At 52.1% G+C, this 23,067-nt stretch overlaps 1 protein-coding gene across 1 annotated transcript; it reads right to left on the reverse strand.

Annotated features, from left to right (window-relative positions):
- Positions 1-3,097: 3,097 nt before the first annotated feature.
- On the reverse strand, positions 3,098-3,986 carry LOC147980016 (uncharacterized). Its single transcript, XM_087516810.1, has 3 exons — positions 3,762-3,986; positions 3,292-3,668; positions 3,098-3,203 (listed from the first exon to the last, which is right to left on the reverse strand). Exons 1-3 carry the CDS (start codon positions 3,984-3,986, stop codon positions 3,098-3,100), a joined length of 708 nt encoding a protein of 235 aa, XP_087372936.1.
- Between the last annotated feature and the right edge of the window lie 19,081 nt (positions 3,987-23,067).

The following is a 23,067-nucleotide window of genomic DNA, read 5'->3' on the forward strand; positions in this document are numbered from 1 at the left end:
AACTGCTCCGCCCCTTTTACACTTGAATTCTCACTCGGATGAGATGTGATAAGAAAAACTTCTGTAGTCTATCAAAGACAAGAGTGTTACAATTTTTCCTATAATTGTTGTCGCTTTTGTTTGTGTGTGAAATCCCCCAGTGGGTGGCTTAGCTGCGAATCCGTTTCGCCTAAGTTTGTTAAAAAAATCCTACTGAGTGGTGAGCCAGACTCCCACTCGGAGGCTTAGCTGCGAATCCGTTTCGCCTAAGTTTGTAAAATAAAAATCCTACCGAGTGGTGAGCTAGACTCCCACTTGGAGGCTTAGCTGCAGCCCAGTGCTCGCCTAAGTATTTAAAAATCCTACCGAGTGGCGAGCCAGACTCCCACTCGGAGGCTTAGCTGCAGCCCAGTGCTCGCCTAAGTGTTTAAAAATCCTACCGAGTGGTGAGCCAGACTCCCACTCGGAGGCTTAGATGCAGCCCAGTGCTCGCCTAAGTGTTTAAAAATCCTACCGAGTGGTGAGCCAGACTCCCACTCGGAGGCTTAGCTGCAGCCCAGTACTCGCCTAAGTTTGAAAAAATCCTACCGAGTGGAGAGCAGACCTCCCACTCGGGGGCTTAGCTGCAGTCCAGTACTCGCCTAAGTTTGAAAAAATCCTACCGAGTGGAGAGCAGACCTCCCACTCGGGGGCTTAGCTGCAGTCCAGTACTTGCCTAAGTTTGAAAAAAATCCTACCGAGTGGAGAGCAGACCTCCCACTCGGGGGCTTAGCTGCATTCCAGTATTCGCCTAAGTTTGAAAAAATCCCTACCGAGTGGAGAGCAGACCTCCCACTCGGGGGCTTAGCTGTAGTCCAGTACTCGCCTAAGTTTTTAAAATCCTACCGAATGGAGAGCAGACCTTCCACTCGGGGGCTTAGCTGCAGCCCAGTGCTCGCCTAAGTACGGAACACATCCCAATCCGCAAGGACGACGAGGTGCAAATCGACTGCTACCTTCTCCTTCGGAGCTGCACCACAAATACAAAGTTATTTCAAGTGAAGAACAAGTTCCACTCGACAGATAATTCATGAAGATATTCAACGATAAATCAAGTTCAGATAAGATCCAAAGGTCCTAGACCGTAGATCAAAGTACTCGAGCCTCCAGCTCGACAGAGTTTAACGGTTACAAAATCCACTCAGCATTCTGAGGCAAATTTAAAGTGAAGCATAAAAGTTTTTATTCCTCAGGCGGAGGACTGGAAGGGGCGACGAACTCGTCCAAGTCGATCCCGTCTGCAATGTGAGTGGCAGCAGCAATGAAAGTCTCCATGAAGTCTTGAAAGTTGTGCTTCCTGGTATTGGCAACTTGGATGGTGGCCAACTTTTCTTCTCGCGCCTCCTTGCAGTGGACGTGGACCAGAGACAGAGCGACGTTAGCGCCACATCTAGCAGAAGATTTCTTCCATTCCGCCACTCGACCTGGGACTTCATTCAGTCGAGTCATCAGGGACTCGAGGTCATTCTGAAGCGTCGTCCTAGGCCAGAGCCACGTGTCGATCCGCGACATCGCAACCTTCAACCGAGCAACATAGTCAACAACGCCGACAACACGAGATTCCAGTCGGAGCACGTTCATAGCAGCCTCGTCCTTCACTGGAGAATTGATGGGGTCCAAGTCTGTCTCCACTCGACTGGTCTCCTCTTCGAAGTTCTGGCAGAATTCTGTAAACACAATTCAAGGATAAGTCAATGGTTCTACGCAGGTTTGGTAACTGCAAGTCAGTCGGGCCGGAGTAATTACCCTCGAGCATGACGAATAGCTTCTTGGCGAGTCCACCGAGATATGCCTCCAGATCGTTCCTCTTCCTCGCCAGTTCACTTGCCTTGTCATTCAGAGCTATATTGCCATTCTTCAGATGGCTGACCTCTTGATTAGCCGCGTCGAGAGCAGTTTTCAGCCTGGAGTTTTCCGTTTCAAGAGTACCGACTGAAGCCAGTTTTTCTTCAGCAAGCTTCTTTTTGTTCAGGGCCTCCTTCTGCGCTTTGGCAAGGTCTTGATCCTTCTTCTTCAGAGCCTCCTCCATTTTGTCTGCAAAACAGCAAGTGAGATCAACATCGAGGACGGCCAGAAAGAAAGGACAGTCGACAAAAGCTCACCAGCCATACCTTTTGCTTCGTCCCTTGCCTTCTGCAAGTTCTCCTGAGCAAGCTTCAAGTCAAGGTTCAGCTGGATTTGTTTGTTCTCCAATCAGTGTAGCGAGCCACAAGTTCACAAGATTTCTGCAAAAAATCAGTCGACAGACATCCAAGATAAGTTGCCTCCGAGTAACCAAGAGACAATAATGGCGTTTCTAAGACTACAGCCGAATCAAAAACATTCGACAGTAGTCTAGGGGACTACACCTAGTGGGTGCACTCAGCGTGCCCCCACTGGTTCGACCAAAAAAAATCGACTGCCCGCAGTCGGCCGTGTACAGTTCCATTCGACATGGCCTGACCAGACCGAGTGAAGAAGTTCAACTAAAGCAACACAATATGAAGACTACAGTCGACTGCCGGCAGTCCACCGTAGTCTCGGGGACTACACCCAGTGGGTGCACTTAGCGTGCCCCCACTCGTCAAAAGGATCAATAGACACACCCAGTGGGTGTACAGATATAAAGATCTTCGGAAAAGAGATTCTTCAGATAGCATATCCTAACAGAACAAGTGGTGAATCGACTGACCTGGACGTTGCTCTGAAGAGCTGAACTCGCGTCATAAGCTGCTTGGCTGGCTTCCCGAACCACCTTCACTTGCTCCATCATGATCCCCGCCTGGCGTATAGCCTCTTTAGCGGCACCCACTTGGTCCTCAGGGACGTGATGTGTGGCAAAAAGCGAAGGCGGATTTGCAGTCGATGTCGAAGGCCGGACACTCGTTGGAGGTTCAGCGAAAGTCACAGAAGCCCGAGTGGTATCACCACCCTCCCGGACTGCGGCCTCAGGCGCCAGAGTAGTTTGTGGGGTCTTGCCAGCCGGAGCCCTCCTGTTCCTTCGCGCCCTCAGTGGCACTTCATCGTCATCATCACGGAGGTCAATGACATGAGGAGGAGCTACAAGAAAAATCCAATCGACCGGAATTATAAGAATTCGTCAGTCGACTAAAAGTAGAGCATCAGTAATCGTACCGGGGTTGGAGGTAACAGCGTCTTCCATCTCTTGATCATCGTCCTTGGCAGAGATCTCCGAGGTGGCAGCACTGCAAATTTCGAAAGTCAGTCAGCTTATTCAATGAGTCGACCAAGAGTCTGTCACGTTCAACAAAGGAAAACAAATTCTACCATTACCCAGAAATGGTGGGGACAGTCATCTTCATCTTGGGCAGAGCCTTGGGCGGCTTGGACGGCGTCGCGCGTGGGTTCTTGGGAGCTTTTTCTGTCGGCGCTGGAGATGAGGTCCGAGGGCGCTTCGACGACTGTCCAACAGGGACAGTTGCCTTACCACGTTCCCGCGCAGGGTCGTGTGTAAGCTTGGATCGCCGTTCCGAGCGGGGATGTTCGACTTCTTCCTCCTCCTCTTCACTGGAGTCATCGTCGTCATCCCCCTCTCCTTCGCCGTCAGATTCCCACTCTTCTTTCTCGTCTCCACTTTCTCCTCCGCTCGCCTCTCCTTCCTCGGCCTGCTCCTGTGCTCCATTGGGTGTCGAGTACATCTCAGTAATGGCCTAGAGGACAGCAAACAAGACAAAAGTCAATCGACTGATCCAAAGAGAACAAATAAAGAAAGCAAGATCACAGTCGGAAACGCAAGGTCAGACCTTGTCCACTTTGTATGTTTGGTCGAGTGGAGGAATCCTCCTGGCTCCTCGGGGGTTGTCCTTGTTCCCTGTGATACTCGACAGCCACCCTTCCAAGATCTCATCAGTGACCTCCTCTGGGTGAATCCGAGTGGTGTCTTCGAGACCCGAATACAGCCACATCGGGTGGTTACGAGCCTGAAGCGGTTGGATGCGCCTCCGAAGGAAGACTTCCAACAAGTCCATGCCAGTCACACCCTCGCGGACAAGCTGAACCACTCGACCAACCAGCACCTTGACTTGCGCCTTTTCCTCCGGCGTCACTTTCAGAGAGGAAGGTTTTTGTGCTCGATTCAGAGAAAAAGGGGGAAGCCCAGTCGGCTGTCCCGGGGTCACCTGGTCTTTACAGTAAAACCAAGTCGACTGCCACCCACGGACTGACTCGGGAAAAGTGATAGACGGAAAGGAACTTTTTCCCCTCATCTGGATCACCAGGCCCCCGCACAGCTGGATCACCTGCATCCGTTCGTCACTCGACTTGGCCTTCTTGACCGACTGAGAGCGGCAAGTGAAGATGTGCTTGAAGAGTCCCCAATGGGGGCGGCAACCCAAGAAGTTTTCACACAAGGAAACAAAAGCAGCAAGATACACAATAGAATTGGGAGTAAAGTGATGGAGCTGTGCTCCGAAGAAGTTCAAGAAGCTCCAGAAAAAAGGATGAGGAGGCAGAGAGAATCCACGATCGATATGGGTGGTGAGGAGGACGCACTCACCATCAAGGGGCTGGGGTTCGACTTCTTTCCCCGGGAGACGCGCAGATTCGTGGGGAATGAATCCCCCCTTGACCAGATCATCGAGATCATCCTGCCGAATCGCCGACGGCATCCAGTCGCCCTGGATCCAATCCTTGGGCAGAGTAGTCCTCGAGGAAGATCCGCCCCGAGCGGACTTCTTCCCCTTCCCCTGCACCGCCGCCTTCTTCGCGCGCTCCAGAGCCGACGTCTTCTCTTTCACCATCGTCGCCGGCGAAGCTTGAACAGACCTACGGCACCGAGGTGAGAGCGGAGGTGGCAGAGGATCTTGTAAAGGAAGGGGGAAAAGTGAAGGCGCACTGTTCAGGGGTGCCGAGCCGGCAGCTTATAAGAGGTCGCTTCCGAGTGGCTGACTGGTAGGCCCAGACAATCCCGTCAAATCCCGCAACAGGCGCGCGCGCGGTACGTGGCAAAAAAGGTGGCGTGGGGATCGAGGAGCTTCCGTCCTATCCCATCCGATTACTACGGGCGCCCCCGTCCCGCGCGCTTCCCGAAATTCAAATCCCGTGAAATCTGCGGGCCGCAGAACAACTCGTCAAATAGAAGATCCCTTTCACACCGTCACTCGGAACTTCACAAGTAAAGAAATTCACTCGACAAGAGGCCAAGAATGGATCGAGGCGACTGAAAGAAGTTGACGATGTCATCCATGACAATTGATCCAAAACAAGCCGTTCATATAACATGAAGAACCAGTCGGAAAGATCCCCAACTCCTTCCCCACTCGAACCTCGATCCATTTGGGGGCTAATGATGAAGCTATGTACCTAGGGTAGGGGCATGGACCTATCCTAAGTACCCTACCCAAGGACATCCCTAGAAGAAGTCACCTTTCAATCGACTTGGAGGTATCCCACTCGACGGATTCAAGACACTCGACCATGAAGCAATCACTCGACCAAGATCCAACCACTCGACTGCCAGGAGATCTAAAGTCACCCTGCACGCAAACGGTCGGTCATTAAGTAGCTTTTATGGTCATCATAGCACTTTATTAGGGGCGTTACCAGTAACCCCCAGTCTTAATGTACTTTAAACCCTGCATTACTGAGGGCTGGAGGGGCCTGGCGAACTCTATATAAGCCACCCCCTCCTCAGTATCAGGGGTTCGCACCCCTGTTATTCATACACACATAATTCAGTCGACTGCCTCCGGGCACCGAGACGTAGGGCTGTTACTTCCTCCGAGAAGGGCCTGAACTCGTAATCCTCGTGTGCTTACAACTCCTCCATAGCTAAGATCTAGCCTCTCCATACATACCCGCTACATCACTGTCATAGTTAGAACCATGACACCCATCGTATTATTTGCCTTCATGAGAGAAGCCTCTAGTGAAACCTATGGCCCCGGGTCTACTTTCCATCATACTAGTTTCCGATTTACTATTCTTGCAAACTTCTATTTCCAGATCTATAAACCAAAAAACCCAAAAATGTATTATCTTTTGTTTAGTTCTATTTATCCCTATCAGATCTCACCTTTGCAAGTGACCGTGAAGGGATTGAAACCCCCTTTATTGGGTTGGGTGCAAGTGTTTGATTGTTTGTTTAGGTGCATCTATTGGGACTTTTGCGTTTCTGCTACTAGATTGATAGCTTGGTTCTTCAGTGAGGGAAATACTTATCTCTACTGTGTTGCATCACCTTTCCTCTTCAAGGGAAAAACCAACGCAAGCTCAAGAAGTAGCATTGACCAAAGATGGTTAAGGTTTCCTAACCATTGACGTGATGCCTATATTGCATAATCAATGCCTTGGATATCGTCATAACTTTGCACTTCTCTATCAACTGATCGATAGTAATTTGTTCACCCACCGTATTATTTGCCTTCATGAGAGAAGCCTATAGTGAAACCTATGGCCCCGGGTCTATTTTCAATCATGTTAGTTTCCGATTTACTATTCTTGCAAACTTTTATTTTCAGATCTATAAACCAAAAAACCCAAAAATATACTATCTTTTGTTTAGTTCTATTTATCTCTATCAGATCTCACCTTTGCAAGTGACTGTGAAGGGATTGAAAACCCCTTTATTGGGTTGGGTGCAAGTGTTTGATTATTTGTGTAGGTGCATCTATTGGGGACTTTTGCGTGTCTCCTACTAGATTGATACCTTGGTTCTTAAGTGAGGGAAATACTTATCTCTACTGTGTTGCATCACCCTTTCCTCTTCAAGGGAAAAACCGACGCAAGCTCAAGAAGTAGCATTGATCAAAGATAGTTAAGGTTTCCTAACCATTGACATGATGCCTATATTGCATAATCAATGCCTTGGATATCGTCATTACTTTGCACTTTTTCTATCAACTGATCGACAATAATTTGTTCACCCACCGTATTATTTGCCTTCATGAGAGAAGCCTCTAGTGAAACCTATGGCCCCTGGTCTATTTTCCATCATGTTAGTTGTATACTTTTATTTTAAGATCTATAAACCAAAAACCCTAAAAATATATTATCTTTTGTTTAGTTTAATTTATCTCTATCAGATCTCACCTTTGCAAGTGACCGTGAAGGGATTGTGTCGGATTTCGGGTCCGGCAGACCCTTGAGGTTCGAACACTGGGGTGCGCGCGGAGATTTTGCCTCCTACCTACCTGCACCCCTCCGCCTCGCTAAGATCTAAACTATGGAAAGAACAACACAAGAGACACAGGGTTTACACTGGTTCGGGCCACCGTTGTGGTGTAATACCCTACTCCAGTGTGTGGTGTGGTGGATTGCCTCTTGGGCTGATGATGATGAACAATACAAGGAAGAACAACCTCGCGAGGGTCTGTTCTTGGCTGGGGCGATGAACTGCTGGGAGGAGTTCAGTCACCTTTCTCTCTCTCTTTCTCTGATCGAACCCCTCTCTAAAGAGCCTCCTCTCTAGAAAAAAACCCCCTTTGCTCTGTGGGTGGCTGGTCCTATTTATAGAGGCCCTGGTCCTCTTCCCAAATATCGAGCGGGAAGGGAGCCAACAATGGCGGGCTAATTTGAAGGGGGACAGCTAGTATCAGCTATCCTGACAAAAGTAGTCTTCGCCTGCGCAAAGCTCTGGTGATGACGCCGTCTTGGGCTCCACGATGACCTCCATCTCGCAGTACTCCTGGTCTTGGTCTCATTGCACCGAAATGGCAACCTTTGCCTGATGCCTCAGTACTCCGCGGCTGCGCTTGCCCCCTTTGCACCAAAGAGGAAAGGAGGACACTACGCGGGCTGGCACCCGCCTGGTGCCCTTGGTCGTCATGGCTTGCGTCACGAACACCTCGTGAGGTACCCCGCCTTGATCTCTCCGCCTCCTCGCGAGCCAGCCTGATGAGGCCGTGCCTGAGGAAGCTCCGCGTCGTCCGCCCCTCGAGGCTTGGCCCCTCGCGAGGGTCTTGGGTTTGTGTTGGTGAAGATGGGCCGCGCTGGGCCCCCCTTTGAGCCACGCCGCAGGCAGGCAAGTCTGGGGACCCCCGTTCCCAGAATGCTGACAGTAGCCCCCAGGCCCAAGGCGCGCCCGGACTTGGCCGTGCAGGGAGGCGGAAGGGCAAGAGCGAAGCGCCGCGGGCCCTGACAGCCTGCGGCCTTGGGCGCCGCGTGGTGGTTGATTGGACGTGGGCGGCACTGTTCCCCCACGCCCTCCTTATTTTGCGCCATGCTAGGCGGACCCGTAGTCGTACACAGCCATTCCCCTTTCCGTTGCTCGAGCGTCCCTGTCCTTCCTCCGCTCAAACTCTGGTTTCTATTTTCAACCCAATCTTGAACCTCCCCCCCTTCCCATCGCCATGGCTTCGACGAAGAAGGGAAGAGGGAAGAAACCCGTGTCTCCTCCTTGCCCGCCGCCGTTGGCGGTCCCCGCCGAGGGCTTTGGCAAGGTCAGCTCGGCTCTGTCTACCATCTTCAATGAATGCGGGAGGACGACGGCCTGGCCCGCGTCCCACTTCTCCATCAACAGGATAGTCACCAACGTCCCGTGTTTTGCCGACGCCCTGTGGGCGGGTCTGGTTCCTCCCTTTTCTGATTTCTTCAATGCCGTGCTTTCCCACTATCAGGTCCACATGATGCATCTGGGTCCTGAATCCATCACTCTCCTTTCGGTCTTCGCCTTTGTGCGAGGCTATGATGGGCATCCTTCCTTCGTTGCCTTGCTGCGCCACTTCTTCTCGCTGCGCCTTGTTGACCCTACCCAATGCTGGGCGTGTGTGAGCTTCATTGCCGCGTCTGAGACGGCGGCCTCTGAGATTGACTTCAAGCTCCCTCCGCCCGCGGCTGGGTTCCGCAAGCGGTGGCTGTATGTGGACGCTGGGGTGCCCAGCCCCCTGCTGTCGGAGCCAAGTTCGCCTGCTGTCCCGAATTCGGCTGGGGCCAGGAGACGCTTGAGAGCCCCCGGCTCGTCTTCGTCTGGCACCGCTTCGCGTTCTTGAGGTTGCTTGGCGTGACAGCGCCCAAGGTGGTGAAGGAGTTCCTGCTACGCCGCGTTGCTCCTCTCCAACGCCACTCCCGCCGGATGTGGGCCTTCAGCGGGCGCGATGACCGTATGTGGCTCCAGGAGGAGGACCTGACGCCTCAAGTGCTGAGGACGATGCTCTTGACCCTGACGGGGGACCCCAACCCTGGCAGCATCCAGCAGGGAGGGGCCTTGCTGTACCTCTGCCAGAGCGGGGGCGATCTTGTGAGGCAGATGCCTATCTACGATGAGTGGGGGCCGCGTCCCGCCGGCCTCCAGGGGCCTCGTGAGAACCCAGTGGTGGTGACTGCCCTTCCAGTCGGCCAAGGCGACTCTTCCTCAAGTGGCGGAGCAGGGAGGCATGAGGCGCCAGAGGCCGAGGGGGCTCCCGGCGGGGTGACAGCGTCGGGCGATGCTCATGAGGAAGCAGTTATTGGGGCCCGTTCCGCTGAGGCTGAGGGTGACAAGCTGTTGCCCTCTGCGCCTACGACCGAGGCCACTAAGGCTCTAGCGGCTTCTCTTGGCGAGGCGATTGGCGGCGCACATCAGGCAGGCGCCCCTGACGCAGATCGCCTTGACGCTCCATCTTCGTCGCTGGTTGATCCCTGCGCCCAACTCTTAGGCCGCTTCCGCATGGACTTTGAGGCCCTCCGGAAGAGAAGGGAGGCCCTGGGTGACGATTACCCTTGTCGCCTGCTGAAGCGTAGGAAGTACTTTGCCACTGATGAGTAAGCCTTCCTCTTTCCCAGCTCCCGATCCTTCTGTTGCTCTTACTGACCCTTGCTCCGCAGGCCCCCTCCAGCCGAGCTTGCGGAGACGGCCGAGGAGCCGTCCCCCTTGGCTTCGCCCCCTCCACCGTCCTCAAGCGCTCCAAGCAGTGGAGCCCTTGTGGTGAGGGCGATCGATGAGGTGAACTGTCCCGAGGCATATCGTGGCCCCGCGCACCTCGCGATCCTTCGTGGGCCTTCTCGTGGCATAGCCAGCCTGCCGTGAGCTTCTCGCCTGGTCATGGACTGCGATTGGCTGAGGCGCTTCCTGCGCTCTTCACCTGGGGACGGGCTGGCCCCAGGCCGGGTTTCTGACGCGGTGTGCCCGGCCGTCACGAGGGTGCCAGCCCCCAGCCCCCAGCCCGGAGGGGGAGTGCTGACCCGTGGCCCCCGGCGCTTGCTTGGGGCAGATGATGGTGTGGGAGACATGCTCGAGCGCGCTCGGGAGCGTCGCGCTCTCCGCCAAGGATTCCTTCGAAGGGCGGCTGACGCGGTAAGCCTGCTTGGAGAGGAGCTTGCTGATGAAGATGCGCGCCTTGAGGCCGAGGGCCTGCGCATGGCTGCAGAGAGGCGCGAGCTGGAGGGTGCCATCCCCCTTGCGCGCCGTCAGCGCAATCTTGACAACGCAGAGGCGAAGGCGTCGCTGGTGGCCTCTCGGGAGGCCCGATCTTGGGCCGCTGAGGAGGCTCGGGAGGCTGACCGGCGGCGAACAGCGGCGGAGGAGCGGGCTCGGGAGCTCCTGGCCTGGTGCCACTCACTGGAGGAGCAGGTGGAGCTGCGAGGCAGCCCTCGCGTCGATGAAGGTGGCCTACGGCGACTCAGTAGAGCTCCAGAAGCGTGAGGAGGCGCTGACGCTGGAAGCCGCCGAACGTACCTGCGAGTACGAGCATTTGGAGATGAGGGAGTGCTTGGTGATGCAGGCGGAGGATGATGTTGCTGCACAGGAAGCCCGCGTCCTGGAGGAGGTCGGACGTCGAGTGGCGATGGCGCATTTGAACCTCGAGCATGAGTTCAAAGAGAAGCTGGGGTTGTTCCGGGCTGAAGCTGAAGGCAGGACAGCTGCCTTGAGGGCCAAGCTGGAGGAGGCGACGCGGTGGGCCGACGCTTTCCGGGCCGCTCTTGAGGTGGCGCAAGGTGAGTTAACCACCTCCTAGACCGAGGTGCTCCTTCTCCGCCAGCAGGTGGAGGAGGCTGAGGTCGTCGCGGGCCAGAACACGGACGAGATACGTCAGCGGCGGATCCTGGAGCATGAGCACGGCCCCATGCTCACCATGCTCCGGGAGAGAGCCAACACAGCCTTGGGCAACATCCGCGAGGCGGCTGTTGGCGAGCCGCACGCAGTCAACTATGCTGGCAATCTTCAGTTCTTCACTAACGTGGTGACGCAGCTGGAGGCGCGGTCGGTCAGGGCTGACAGGTTGGTGGAGGAGAGGAGCCGCGCCCTGCTCGGGCGCGCCTTTTCTCGCGTCTTCAGCCACCACCGGAACATGGATCCCCACTTTGATTTTGACGCCGCCATCGCCCCAGTCCCCCAGGCCGTCCGAGGCGATCTATCGCACTGGGTGGAAGACAATGTGGATGCTCTTATCAGGGCCTTCGCTTCAGACAACAACGACATGATTGTGGCGGCCGACGAGGGCAGCGTGGTGAACGGCCTTGACGCCGCTGGCGGCGACGCGGACAGCGATGGTGAGTTCAGCGACGCCAGCAACGGCTCGGGTGGTGCTCCTGAGAACGCATTGGGGGATTCATCCGACTGATTGTGCATCGTTCCTACTTCCTTACCCTGCATGAATAGAACTCAGGTTTTGGCCTGATGGCAGTGAGAGCATTTTGGAGGGGGAGCCCCTTATGTAAAACTCGTGTTCATCGTATTAGTAGACGCTACATTGCCCATGCGCCCGCGCCAAGTGGTTGGCCTAAGCGACGCGCTGGTCGGCTAGTTTACCTTTGTCCCGTGCTGGCCCTGAGGCAGCCTATGGGAGGTTGTGGTGTCTCGAGTGTTCCCTGATTGGGTTCGTAGGATCTGCAATAAAACATCCTCCTAAGAGGACACGTCGGCGGCAGTCTGGGCTGCGCGCAAGCTAGGCCTGACCTGGCTCGCGAGGGGCTCGCGAGGGGAGGCAGCTGAGGCGAAGTGGTAACCAAAAACGCGAGAAATTGCTCGAACGAGACTAAGCACCCCTTCCCTGAACACACGCAAATCTCAAATTCGAATCCAACTTGAATCCAGCGGGGGAAAGCGACAACCGAAGGGAAAAGCAACGAAAGCAAACAAACCGCGTCCGGCACCTAGTCTAGTCTTGGACGTCTTCTCACCAGCGCGGAGCTAAGTGCTTCCACTGGGCGTGGGAGGGATCCCTAGGGCCTGAGGCCGACACCCCTGAGACTCCGGGGCGTGTACAACCCCACTCATTATTACGTGAGAGTGTCACGGGGCGGCGAGCTTCACAGGCACTGGGCCTTCTTCACAGGTACTGGCCTTGCTTCATATCGCCAGATGAGGGCCCCTCCTTGCGCCACACTCTAGTGCCATCAATGACGACCGAAAAACAGGATGCCGATGGGGTAGAGCGGTCGCCAGCGGTTCCCCCGACGACCACGGGTCCTCCGCCGGGGGCAGGCCCTGAGGCACCTCCCCAGCGGAGGGCCTACCTCCTGAGAACACCTTGCTCCGAACGCCGCGGTGGTGATGTTGGGTCCCGGCCCCTCTCCTGCAGCCCCCTGCGCCCTCCTCCCGAGGGGTAGGAGACTGTGGGAGCGGGGCAGCTACTCGCTATGGCAACCTGCACCTCCTACGATCCATGGTTAGCGTATGCCTGCTCCTGAAGAATTAGCGGTACCTGATAATAGTTGCCTCCAGCGTGGCCAGTGGGACCGTCCCGGGGCTCCCGGAAAGGCTCAGCTTCTGGTGCCTCGTCCTCCCAGCTTGGGCTGAGGAGCGAGCCTTGTTCGCTCTCGTGAGGGTGTCCTTGGTCCATCATGAGGGGCACGTATTCCTCTGGCGCCGCCATCCCGAAGGCCACGCCGCAGTGCCCCGCATGCCACACGGTCCTGCCTGACGCGCCCATCATGGGGTGGCAGCGCGGCTGTCCACTGGGGCCGCGGGTCATGTCAAGTCCTTCTTCTTTGCGGACCGGGGGCGGGGGCAGCGCCGCCACCAGTCCGGTGCTGACAGCTTCGCTGGCGTTGGACTAGCCTTGGAGCCCGCGGGCGCGTGCGGAGCCCCCGCGCGGGCCGCCCTGGGCTTGAGATGGGAGCTGGGTGTAGAAGGGGTGAGCCCCCAAGGCGGCGAAGCCCAGGAGCTCCGCCACCCGCTCCAACAGCACGTCGCGGCCGCCCTCCAGTAGCCTGCACTGCAGCAGCTCTTGGGCCACCGTGAGCGCGGCCCTCGAGTTCGCCTGCTCCCGGCGGGTGTACGGTGTCGTGGTCGCGGCATGATTGGAGGCCCTTGCTGCCGACCGCGCCTTCCGCAGTGTGGGAGCTGTCGAAGCCTGTCCGCGTCCTACGGACCGTGAGCTGCCTGGGGCACGGGGTCACCCGAGGCGAGCGGTTCTGCGCGAGCGGGCCATGCTACCCATGGATCTGGGTCGCCCGCCTAGTCGCCGGACATGGTGGTGACGACGCGACGGGACACGAAGCGGTAGAAGGTGGATTCCGGCGCACCCCTACCTGGCGTGCCAAATGTCGGATTTCGGGTTTCGGCAGACCCTTGAGGTTCGAACACTAGGGTGCGCGCAAAGATTTCGCCTCCTACCTACCTGCACCCCTCCGCCTCGCTAAGATCTAAACAATGGAAAGAACAACACAAGAGACACAGGGTTTATAGTGGTTCGGGCCACCGTTGAGGTGTAATACCCTACTCCAGTGTGTGGTGTGGTGGATTGCCTCTTGGGCTGATGATGATGAACAATACAAGGAAGAACAGCCTCGCGAGGGTCTGTTCTTGGCTGGGGCGATGAACTGCTGGGAGGAGTTCAGTCACCTTTCTCTCTCTCTTTCTCTGATCAAACCCCTCTCTAAAGAGCCTCCTCTCTAGAGAAAAACCCCCTTTGCTCTGTGGGTGGCTGGTCCTATTTATAGAGGCCCTGGTCTCTTTCCAAATATCGAGCGGGAAGGGAGCCAACAATGGCGGGCTAATTTGAAGGGGGACAGCTAGTATCAGCTATCCTGACAAAAGTAGTCTTTGCCTGCGCAAAGCTCTGGTGATGACGCCGTCTTGGGCTCCACGATGACCTCCGTCTCGTAGTCCTCCTGGTCTTGGTCTCGTTGCACCGAAATGGAAGCCTTTGCCTGATGCCTCGGTACTCCACGGCTGCGCTTGCCCCCTTTGCACCAAAGAGGAAAGGAGGAGACTGCGCGGGCTGGCACCCGCCTGGCGCCCTTGGTCGTCATGGCTTGCGTCACGGGCACCTCGTGAGGTACCCCGCCTTGATCTTTCCGCCTCCTCGCGAGCCAGCCTGATGAGGCCATGCCTGAGGAAGCTCCGCGTCGTCCGCCCCGCGAGGCTTGGCCCCTCGCGAGGGTCTTGGGTTTGTGTTGGTGAAGATGGGCCACGCTGGGCCCCCCTTTGAGCCACGCCGTAGGCCGCAGGCAGGCAAGTCTGGGGACCCCCGTTACCAGAACGCCGACAGATTGAAAACCCCTTTATTGGGCTGGGTGCAAGTGTTTGATTGTTTGTTTAGGTGCATCTATTGGGGACTTTAGCGTTTCTCCTACTAGATTGATACCTTGGTTCTTAAGTGAGGGAAATACTTATCTCTACTGTGTTGCATCACCCTTTCCTCGTCAAGGGGAAAACCAACGCAAGCTCAAGAAGTAGAATTGATCAAAGATGGTTAAGGTTTGTAAGTGCATCTAGTGCCACCCCTAGTTGGTTTTGGAGTATTGACGACAAACCTAGTTGAGGGACTAATGTGTTTGTGAGAATTGCAGGATAACACAGGTAGAAGTCCCTCATTGATTCGGTTTTCCTACCAGAGATGACCCCTAAAAATGTATGAAGACATTGAAGTCAAAGGTGGTATATGAAGATATTCACATTGAAGACTATGACAAGAGAAGACACCACATGAAGCCTATGAAGTGATGCCTAACCAAAACCTATGTCTTCGAGTGAAGACTATGAGAGCGAATCTTGTCCAGAGTCGGACAAGTCAGCTTTGCTTGTAGCCCAAGTAAAGTTGCCGTGTGAGTTTGAAATCTGACCATTGGAACACGTGTCAGTTCCTTAGTGACCCAGGGTCATTTCGGACAAATCAGGTCGGGTTGCCAAGTGGCTATAAATAGCCCATCCCCTACAACCATAAACGGTTGGCTGCTCAGATTGAGAGTACGGCTTTTGTCGTTTGAGAGCAACCCACCTCGAAGCCTTTGAGAGAGAATTCCTTGCGAGGATAAAGCCCTAACCACCCAGAGCCAAAGAGAATTGGGCATCACTTAAGTCTTCTTGTCTGTGTGATCTGAAGACTTATTACACTTGAGGACTGTGCATCCTCCAGACGGTTAGGCGTCGCGTTCTGAGCATCCAAGAGTCATTGTGTATTGCCGGTGAGCGAAGTCTGTGAAGGTTTGGGAGTCTACCTTGAAGACTTACCAGAGTGATTGGGCGAGGTCTGTGTGACCTTAGCTCAAGGGGAATACGATGAGGACTGGGTGTCCTGAGCTGCGTGTTCAGGACTGGGTGTCCGGGACTGTGTGTCCTAAGGTTTAAATACCTAGCCGCCCTAACCAGACGTACAGTTGTCACAGCAACTGGAACTGGTCCAACAAATCATTGTCTTCAACGAGTCACTGGTTTCATCTTCCCCTTCCTTTACTTACTGTTACTCCTTGTGAAGTCATTGTATGCCTGCACTATCTTTTGTCTTCACTGAGTGACTGCGTGTTCTGTTTGGCTTCATAATATCTTCCTACCTGATCCTTACTACATTGCTGCTATTAGTCATTGTGCTTTCACTCTATTGAATACTTGACTATGGCTTGCCTAGTGTAGTCTACCTTCTGCTGCAAGGTATTAGGTTTATTTCTAATGTTTGTCTTCATAACTCCCACGTTTTGAAGACTTTCATAAAAATCGCCTATTCACCCCCCTCTAGTCGATATAACGCACTTTCAAGGTTTCGTAACCATAGACTTGTGTTGTCACTTGATAACGGTATCACATCATTAGGAGAATGATGTGATGGACAAGACCCATTCGTTAGCTTAGAATATGATCGTTTAGTTTATTTCTATTGCTTTCTTAATGTCAAATACATATTCCTTAGACTATGAGATCATGCAACTCCCGGATACCAGAGGAATACCTTGTGTGCTATCAAACGTCACAACGTAACTGGGTGATCATAAAGATGCTCTACAGGTATCTCCGAAGGTGTCTATTGAGTTGGCATGGATCAAGATTAGGATTTTTCACGCCGAGTATCGGAGAGGTATCTCTGGGCCCTCTCGGTAATACATTACAAGAATCTTGCAAGCAAAGTAACTAAGGAGTTAGTTAAGAGATGATGTATTACAGAATGAGTAAAGAGGTTTGCCGGTAACAAGATTGAACTAGGTATGAAGATACCAACGATCGAATCTAGGGCAAGTAACATACCAACAGACAAAGGGAAGTACGTATGTTGTCATAGGGTTCGACCGATAAAGATCTTCATAGAATATGTAGGAACCAATATGGGCATCCAGGTTCCGCTATTGGTTTTAACTGAAGAGGTATCTCGGTCATGTCTACATAGTTCTCGAACCCGTAGGGTCGCACGCTTAACGTTCATTGACGATATAGCACTACAAAAAAAGACACATCTGTGACATTTTGGGCTGAACGAATTTTTTTCTGCCATGCTTATGACACTTCTATGATGATAATTATGACAAAACCGGGTACCATCATAGATGTGGTGGGCTCCTTCTTCTGTGACAAAAATCATGACAGAAAATGGGCTTTTCGTCCTGGGCGGGCCGGAGACGCACCTGTGTGACATTCTTTGGGCCATCCATGACGGAAAAAATCATGGTAGAAGCGAGGGCGAGGAAAATTTCGAGGAGTTCCCAGTTACGGTGGGTGGTCGGGGCCAAGCGATGCATGGAGGTTTGCACGTTTCTTTCATACACGTACACGCGTGTGTGCGAGACGTGTCGCTCTAACTGAACTCGAGCGAGGCGTTGGGCTCTAAATGAACCCGAGTGATTGCATTAGCTACGTAACTGAACCCGAGTGATTCCTTCGCTACTGTTGCTAACTGAAGCCGATCGAAGTTGCCTCTTGATGAATAGTTCCCGGTGGGGGTTGCGTGAACAGTTCCCGGTGGGGGTTGGATGAACAGGATCCAGTTGTATTAGAGGCCATTACCGCTGGATGAATAGGAACCGGTCGAGGAGGTGGTAGTGGATGAACAGTAGCCGGTGGAGGGACCCCACATGTGGAGGGCTGGTTGAACAGGACCCCATGGATGGGCTAGTTGAACATGACCCTGTGGAGGGCTGGTTGAATAGTAGCCGGTGGAGGCTGGATGAACAGGACCCCGTGGAGGGCTGGATGAACAGTAGATGGGGGAGGCTGGATAAACAGGACCCCGTGGATGAACAGTAGCTGGTGGAGGCTGGAGGAAGTCGACAGTGGATACACAGTAGCAGGTGGGAGCTGGAGGAAGTCGATGGTGGATGAACAGTAGCCTGTGGAGTCCCGTTTTGCGGTACGCCACACCCCTCCCGATGAACAGGACCCCTATTTCGACCGTAGGCGCTCCAACACAAGTTTGTTTCCTCCGTTTTGCGGTACGCCATACCTCTCCCAATCAATAGGACCCCGTTTCGATCGTACGTGGTCGAACAGTCTATTTCCTTCATTTTGCGGTATGCCATACCCTTCCCGATGAACAGGACCTCGTTTCGACTGTTCGTGGTCGAACAGAAGGCTCGTTTCCTCTGTTCTGCGGTATGCCAGACCTCGTTTTGGCTATTCCGTCCAAGCCAGTTGGCTCCCGATGAACATGACGTATTCCGTTGCCTCCCGATGAACACGACGCAGTTTCTCTGTTCCGACCTAGCCGGTTGGCTTCCGATGAACAGGACGCCGTTGCTGTCGTGCATTGGCTCTCCATGTACACAAGCCCTGGTCGTACAAATGCGCGAGTACACGTTCGAGACCCCGCCCGTATGTACGTACGTGGCCATATTTTTAGTATATGGATGTACGTACGTGTACACGGTTTTGACCGGACTGCCTGAACTGCTACATCGGGGGCTCTACTACTGCATCTGTCGCTGCTTGCTCGGCCACAATTCATCGTTGCAGAGAGATCGATCGACCAGTATGTACATACACGTTCGCGACTAGAATGAGAACGCTAGGTACGCTTCGACCAGGTGGGTCCCGGCTGCCGGGGAGGATAAGGAGGCACTTCCTTGTGTGCGAAGTTATTGATGGTGGGTCCCAACAGTCAGGGGGAGAATCAATTTTTTTACCCGTAATATGGACGCACATCCTTGCGTGCGCAGATGTAACTGGTAGGTCCCAGCTATCAAGGGGAAACATTTTTTTCACAAAATATAGAGTCCCTTCCGGTGGGTCTCCGCTGTCAGGTGGAAGAATAATTATTTTACGTGTAATAAGGTTGCACTTCCTTGCCGCGGCCGTGGACCCAGCTATCAGCCTCTCCACATTCAGTCCTCTTCCGATGGAAGTTGTTCCTTGACCATGTTGACCACACCGTGCCGAGAGCACCAAGGCGTTGGACGATGGCGAGGCCTGGAAGGGGACGTCGCGGAGCTGAGGAAGACGCGGCAGTGGATGCCCATGCGGAGAGGAGTACAAGGGTTGACTGGTTAGGCTGCGATGTGAGGCTACCGTCGCCGCAGATGAACACGGGTTGTGGGTGAGTAGACAGTAGAGGGATGGTCTGGCCAGCGGTGGGAGTAGGATGGGGCGGTGAGGCCTCCGCGGCAGCACAACCGACCATTGGAGGCATAGCAGGCGTTCTCGCCGACGCTAGTTTGGGCGGATGGTGCAAGAAGAGCAGCTATTGAAGAAGCACCAGGACCGTTCGACTAAAATCCAACGGTCCTGCTGCTAGAACCGTTTGTTGACTAAGTTGACAAAGCCCTACATATGCGTCAACTTAGTAGGCCCACAGGCCAGCCTCCGAACCAGTGCGCCCCAAATGTCAGTGGGAGGAATCATTTTTTCGCGTAATAAGGAGAGTGTTTCTTGCGTGCGGCCATGGACCATGGGGGTCCCTACTGTCAGCCTCTCCATGTACATCCCTATTTTGATGATTGTCGTTTGTTGAATGTTGAGCACACCGCGCCTAGAGCACCAACGCACTGGACGACTGCAGGCCTAGGAATGGAACGACCTGGAGCTGGCAAAGACATGATGTCACTTGAAGCTACATCGGTATTTCCCCAAAGAGGAAGGGATGATGCAGCACAGCGGCGGTAGGTATTTCCCTCAGATATGAAACCAAGGTTATCGAACAAGTAGGAGAACCCAGCAACACGATGTAAACAGCCCCTGCACACAGATCACAAATCCTCGCAACCCGACATGTTAAAGGGGTTGTCAACCCCTTTCGGGTAACGGTGCCACAAATTGGTGCGTGACGGGAGAAAGTTGTAATAGATTGAATAAATAGATCGCAAATAAAATAAAGTGCAGCAAAGATTTTTGGGGTTTTTGGATTAATAGATCTGAAAATAAAAGCAAATAAAACTAGATTGCAAAGGCAAATAATATGAGAAAGAGACCCGGGGGCGTAGGTTTCACTAGTGGCTTCTCTCGAGAAAAATAGCAAAAGTTGGGTGAACAAATTACTGTTGGGTAATTGATAGAACTTCAAATACTCATGACGATATCCAGGCAATGATCATTACATAGGCATCACGTCCAAGATTAGTAGACCGACTCCTGCCTTGATCTACTACTATTACTCCACACATCGACCGCTATCCAGCATGCATCTAGTGTATTAAGTTGATGGAGAAACGGAGTAATGCAATAAGAATGATGACATCATGTAGACAAGATCTATTTATGTAGAGGTAGCCCCATCGTTTTATCCTTAGTATCAACGATACATACGTGTTGGTTCCCCTTCTGTCACTGGGATCAAGCACCGTAAGATCGAACCCACTACAAAGCACCTCTTCCCATTGGAAGATAAATAGATCAAGTTGGCCAAACAAAACCCAAATATTGGAGAAGAAATACGAGGCTATAAGAAATCATGCATAAAAGAGATCAAAGAAACTCAAATACTTTCAAGGATATAAAAAGATAGATCTAATCATAAACTCAAAGTTCATCAATCCCAACAAACACACACAAAAGAGTTACATCATATGGATCTCCAAGAGACCATTGTATTGAGAATCAAGGGCGATAGAGAGAGATGAAGCCATCTAGCTACTAACTAAGGATCTGAAGGTCTACAAAGAACTACTCATGCATCATCGGAGAGGCACCAATGGAGGTAGTGAACCCCATCCTAGATGGTGTCTAGATTGGATCTGGTGGTTCTGGACTCTACGGCAGTTGGATCAATATTTTGTCGACCCCCTAGGGTTTTGGGAATATTGTGGTATTTATAGAGCAAAGAGGAGGCCCGGGGGGCACCCGAGGTGGGCACAACACACCAGGGCGCGCCTGGGCCTCCTGGTGCACCCTAGTGGGTTGTGCCTCCCTCGAGGCACCCCCAGGCGCAGCCGGGGCCCGTTGTGTTCCTTTTGTCCCATAAAAATTATCCGTACGGTTTCATGGCATTTGGACTCCGTTTGATGTTGATTTTCTGCGATGTAAAAAACAGGGGAAAAATAGCAACTGACACTTGGCACTATGTCAATAGGTTAGTAGCAAAAAATCATATAAAATGACTATAAAATGATTAGAAACATCTAAGATTGATAATATAACAACATGGAACAATAAAAAATTATAGATACGTTGGAGACATATCAAGACACAACAGTGGATGCCCACACTGAGGAGAGTATGACGGTTGACTCGTTCAGCTGTGGCATGAGGCTATGTCACATGAGAATAACAGGAGGTGGGGGTGTGTAGAGGGATGGCCAGGCCAGCGGAGGGAGTAGGGTGGGCCGGTGAAGCCTGTGCAACATCACAGTCGGCCACAAGAGGAGGAAGCAGGCAGTCCTGCCGGCACTGGTTTAGGTGGCTGGAGCAGGAAGATCAGAGATTGAAGAAGCATTTTGCCCGTTGGATGGACATCCAACAGTCACTGCTGCTAGAATCGTGTGTTGACTTACAAAGCCTTGTGTAAGCAAGTCAGCCTCGAAATCCGTGGCATGTACAACCCATTTGCTATTATTTCTATAATTTACTGCCCATTTGCTAATTCATATGGAATTTATTGAAGCCCATTTTCCATTATTAGAATCGCTGCCCATGTTCTGGTCAGTGCGAGGGTTAAAAAATTGAACTAAAAAATGTGCTAAATTTTAAAAAGTCGCATATTTTTGCTAGGGAACAAAATATTCTTAATCCAAAAATTAGTAGCATACTAAAACAAATTTAAAAATAAATTAGTAATATATCATGTTAAAATCCAATGAAATATAAAATATTAGTGAAGAATAAAAACAAAAAACGAAACTAATTGCCCATTTGCTATATTTTTTTGGAATTTGCAACCCCTTTGATATTACTTTTAAGATATACCGCCCATACTCTTTGGCCAGGCAGGAATGCCTCCCTCCTCGTCTTGAAAGATTTGCAGCCCACTAACTCAGAGAAAACAAATAGGCCTAGCTTGGGTATTCTTCAAAAAGAAATAATGGGCTACCTATTTTCCCAAAGAAAAAACTGCTGGGCTGGTCATGTTGTTAGACAGGCCATAGAGACCGCACAACCCAGTTTATAGCGTGCTCCTCCGAACAAATCCTCAAAAAAAGTGGTGCAATTCTGTCGTTAATTGACTATACGTTGACAATGATGTGGGTCCCAGATATCAGCAGGGTGGATTAGAGTAAAAAAACAAGGGGTGCATCTGAGTAGTAAAAGAGGCGCTTGCTTGTGTTCGGGAGTGGATCAGGTGGGTCCGTACTGTCATACTCACAACTACAGTCCTCTCCTGATTCACTATGTTGACAGGGGCGGACGGTGGTGCCGTGGCGAGCGCACCAAGGCGGATGATAAAGTGGTGTCGCCAATGTGTTCGGCTGGATTGGGCATTTTTATCGAAAAATAAAAATGGACCGGAAATATTTATGACGTTGACTAGGATTTGCATGGGTCCGCTGGTTGCAGGAAGAAAATGGTGGGAGAAAGAAGATTGGTCGCTATCTTTGCCTAAGAATAACATCGACTGAATGTAACGACACTCTCATAGGAAATAATATCCTCCTATTAAAATTTGACTTTTCAAATCGTGAATTTAAAGAACTGGTGCATGAGCATTTAGCTTTATTCATTTATTTATTTACTTATTTATGTTTAGGGAACCATGAGCATGTACTTGGGCCGGATTCATGTGAAGCCTCCCTTCCAGTTAATTATGGGCTCCTCTATTGGGCCTTCATCAGTGAGCTGTATGTTATCGACAAGTGGAAAATGTGTTCTGTACCAAAAATAGTAGTCCCTCTCTCTCAGTTTACAAGGCGTGCATGTACCCCTAGGTCATCAATTTGACCTACCTAATAGAAGTCATATATTACATAAAATGTACCATTATAAACTTCAGATGTTCTATTTTCAACAAGTATAATTTTTTGTGTTATATAGTTTATATTACGGTGATAAAATTGGCAACCTAGGTATACGCGCAGGACTTGTAAACTAAAACGGAGGGAGTACTCACAAAAGTATCAGACCGTGCAATGACTTCCAAAACATCGTGTTTGTCATTCTAACAACATATTTATTCAACCAACAGATGAAATATACTACTGATTGTACATTGAAAACAGTAGCAGCAACAACCAGGGCTGGGGGTGCAACAGAGGCAGTAAGTAGGCCAGAAGAGTAAAGACGCAACTCTCTCTTCCAAACCAAACATCAGCCATCATTACAAAAGGGCTACCAAAAAGAACAAGTGTATGCATGAAACTAAATAAAGATCCTACTACACCAAGTGTACGCATCTAACTAACTGACTTAGTTAGATGTTACTATTTATTAAGTTGTGGAGCTTGGCTGACGGCTTGAACCAGATGGGTGCCTGACGGGGGAAACTCCAGCTAGCAGGTTGAAGTCTGATACTTGAGACCCTCTCTGAGGGAGTCCTGGAATAGCGGGTCTCCGGACAGCCGGACTATATCCTTTGGCTGGACTGTTGGACTATGAAGATATGAGATTGAAGACTTCGTCCCGTG

Source organism: Triticum urartu, chromosome 3A (genome assembly GCF_056163025.1).
Source record: "Triticum urartu cultivar PI428250 chromosome 3A, HENAU_Tu73, whole genome shotgun sequence".
Lineage (NCBI taxonomy): Eukaryota > Viridiplantae > Streptophyta > Magnoliopsida > Poales > Poaceae > Triticum > Triticum urartu.

What these genes read in the sequence shown, in the direction of transcription:
- LOC147980016 (XM_087516810.1), bottom strand. Translation starts at nt 3,986, where the DNA reads ATGGACTTGTTGGAAGTCTTCCTTCGGAGGCGCATCCAACCGCTTCAG. An exon ending in AAACATACAAAGTGGACAAG is followed by an intron (nt 3,669 to 3,761) that starts GTCTGACCTTGC and finishes GCTGTCCTCTAG; the next exon opens with GCCATTACTGAGATGTACTC. An exon ending in ACTGTCCCCACCATTTCTGG is followed by an intron (nt 3,204 to 3,291) that starts GTAATGGTAGAA and finishes CGAAATTTGCAG; the next exon opens with TGCTGCCACCTCGGAGATCT.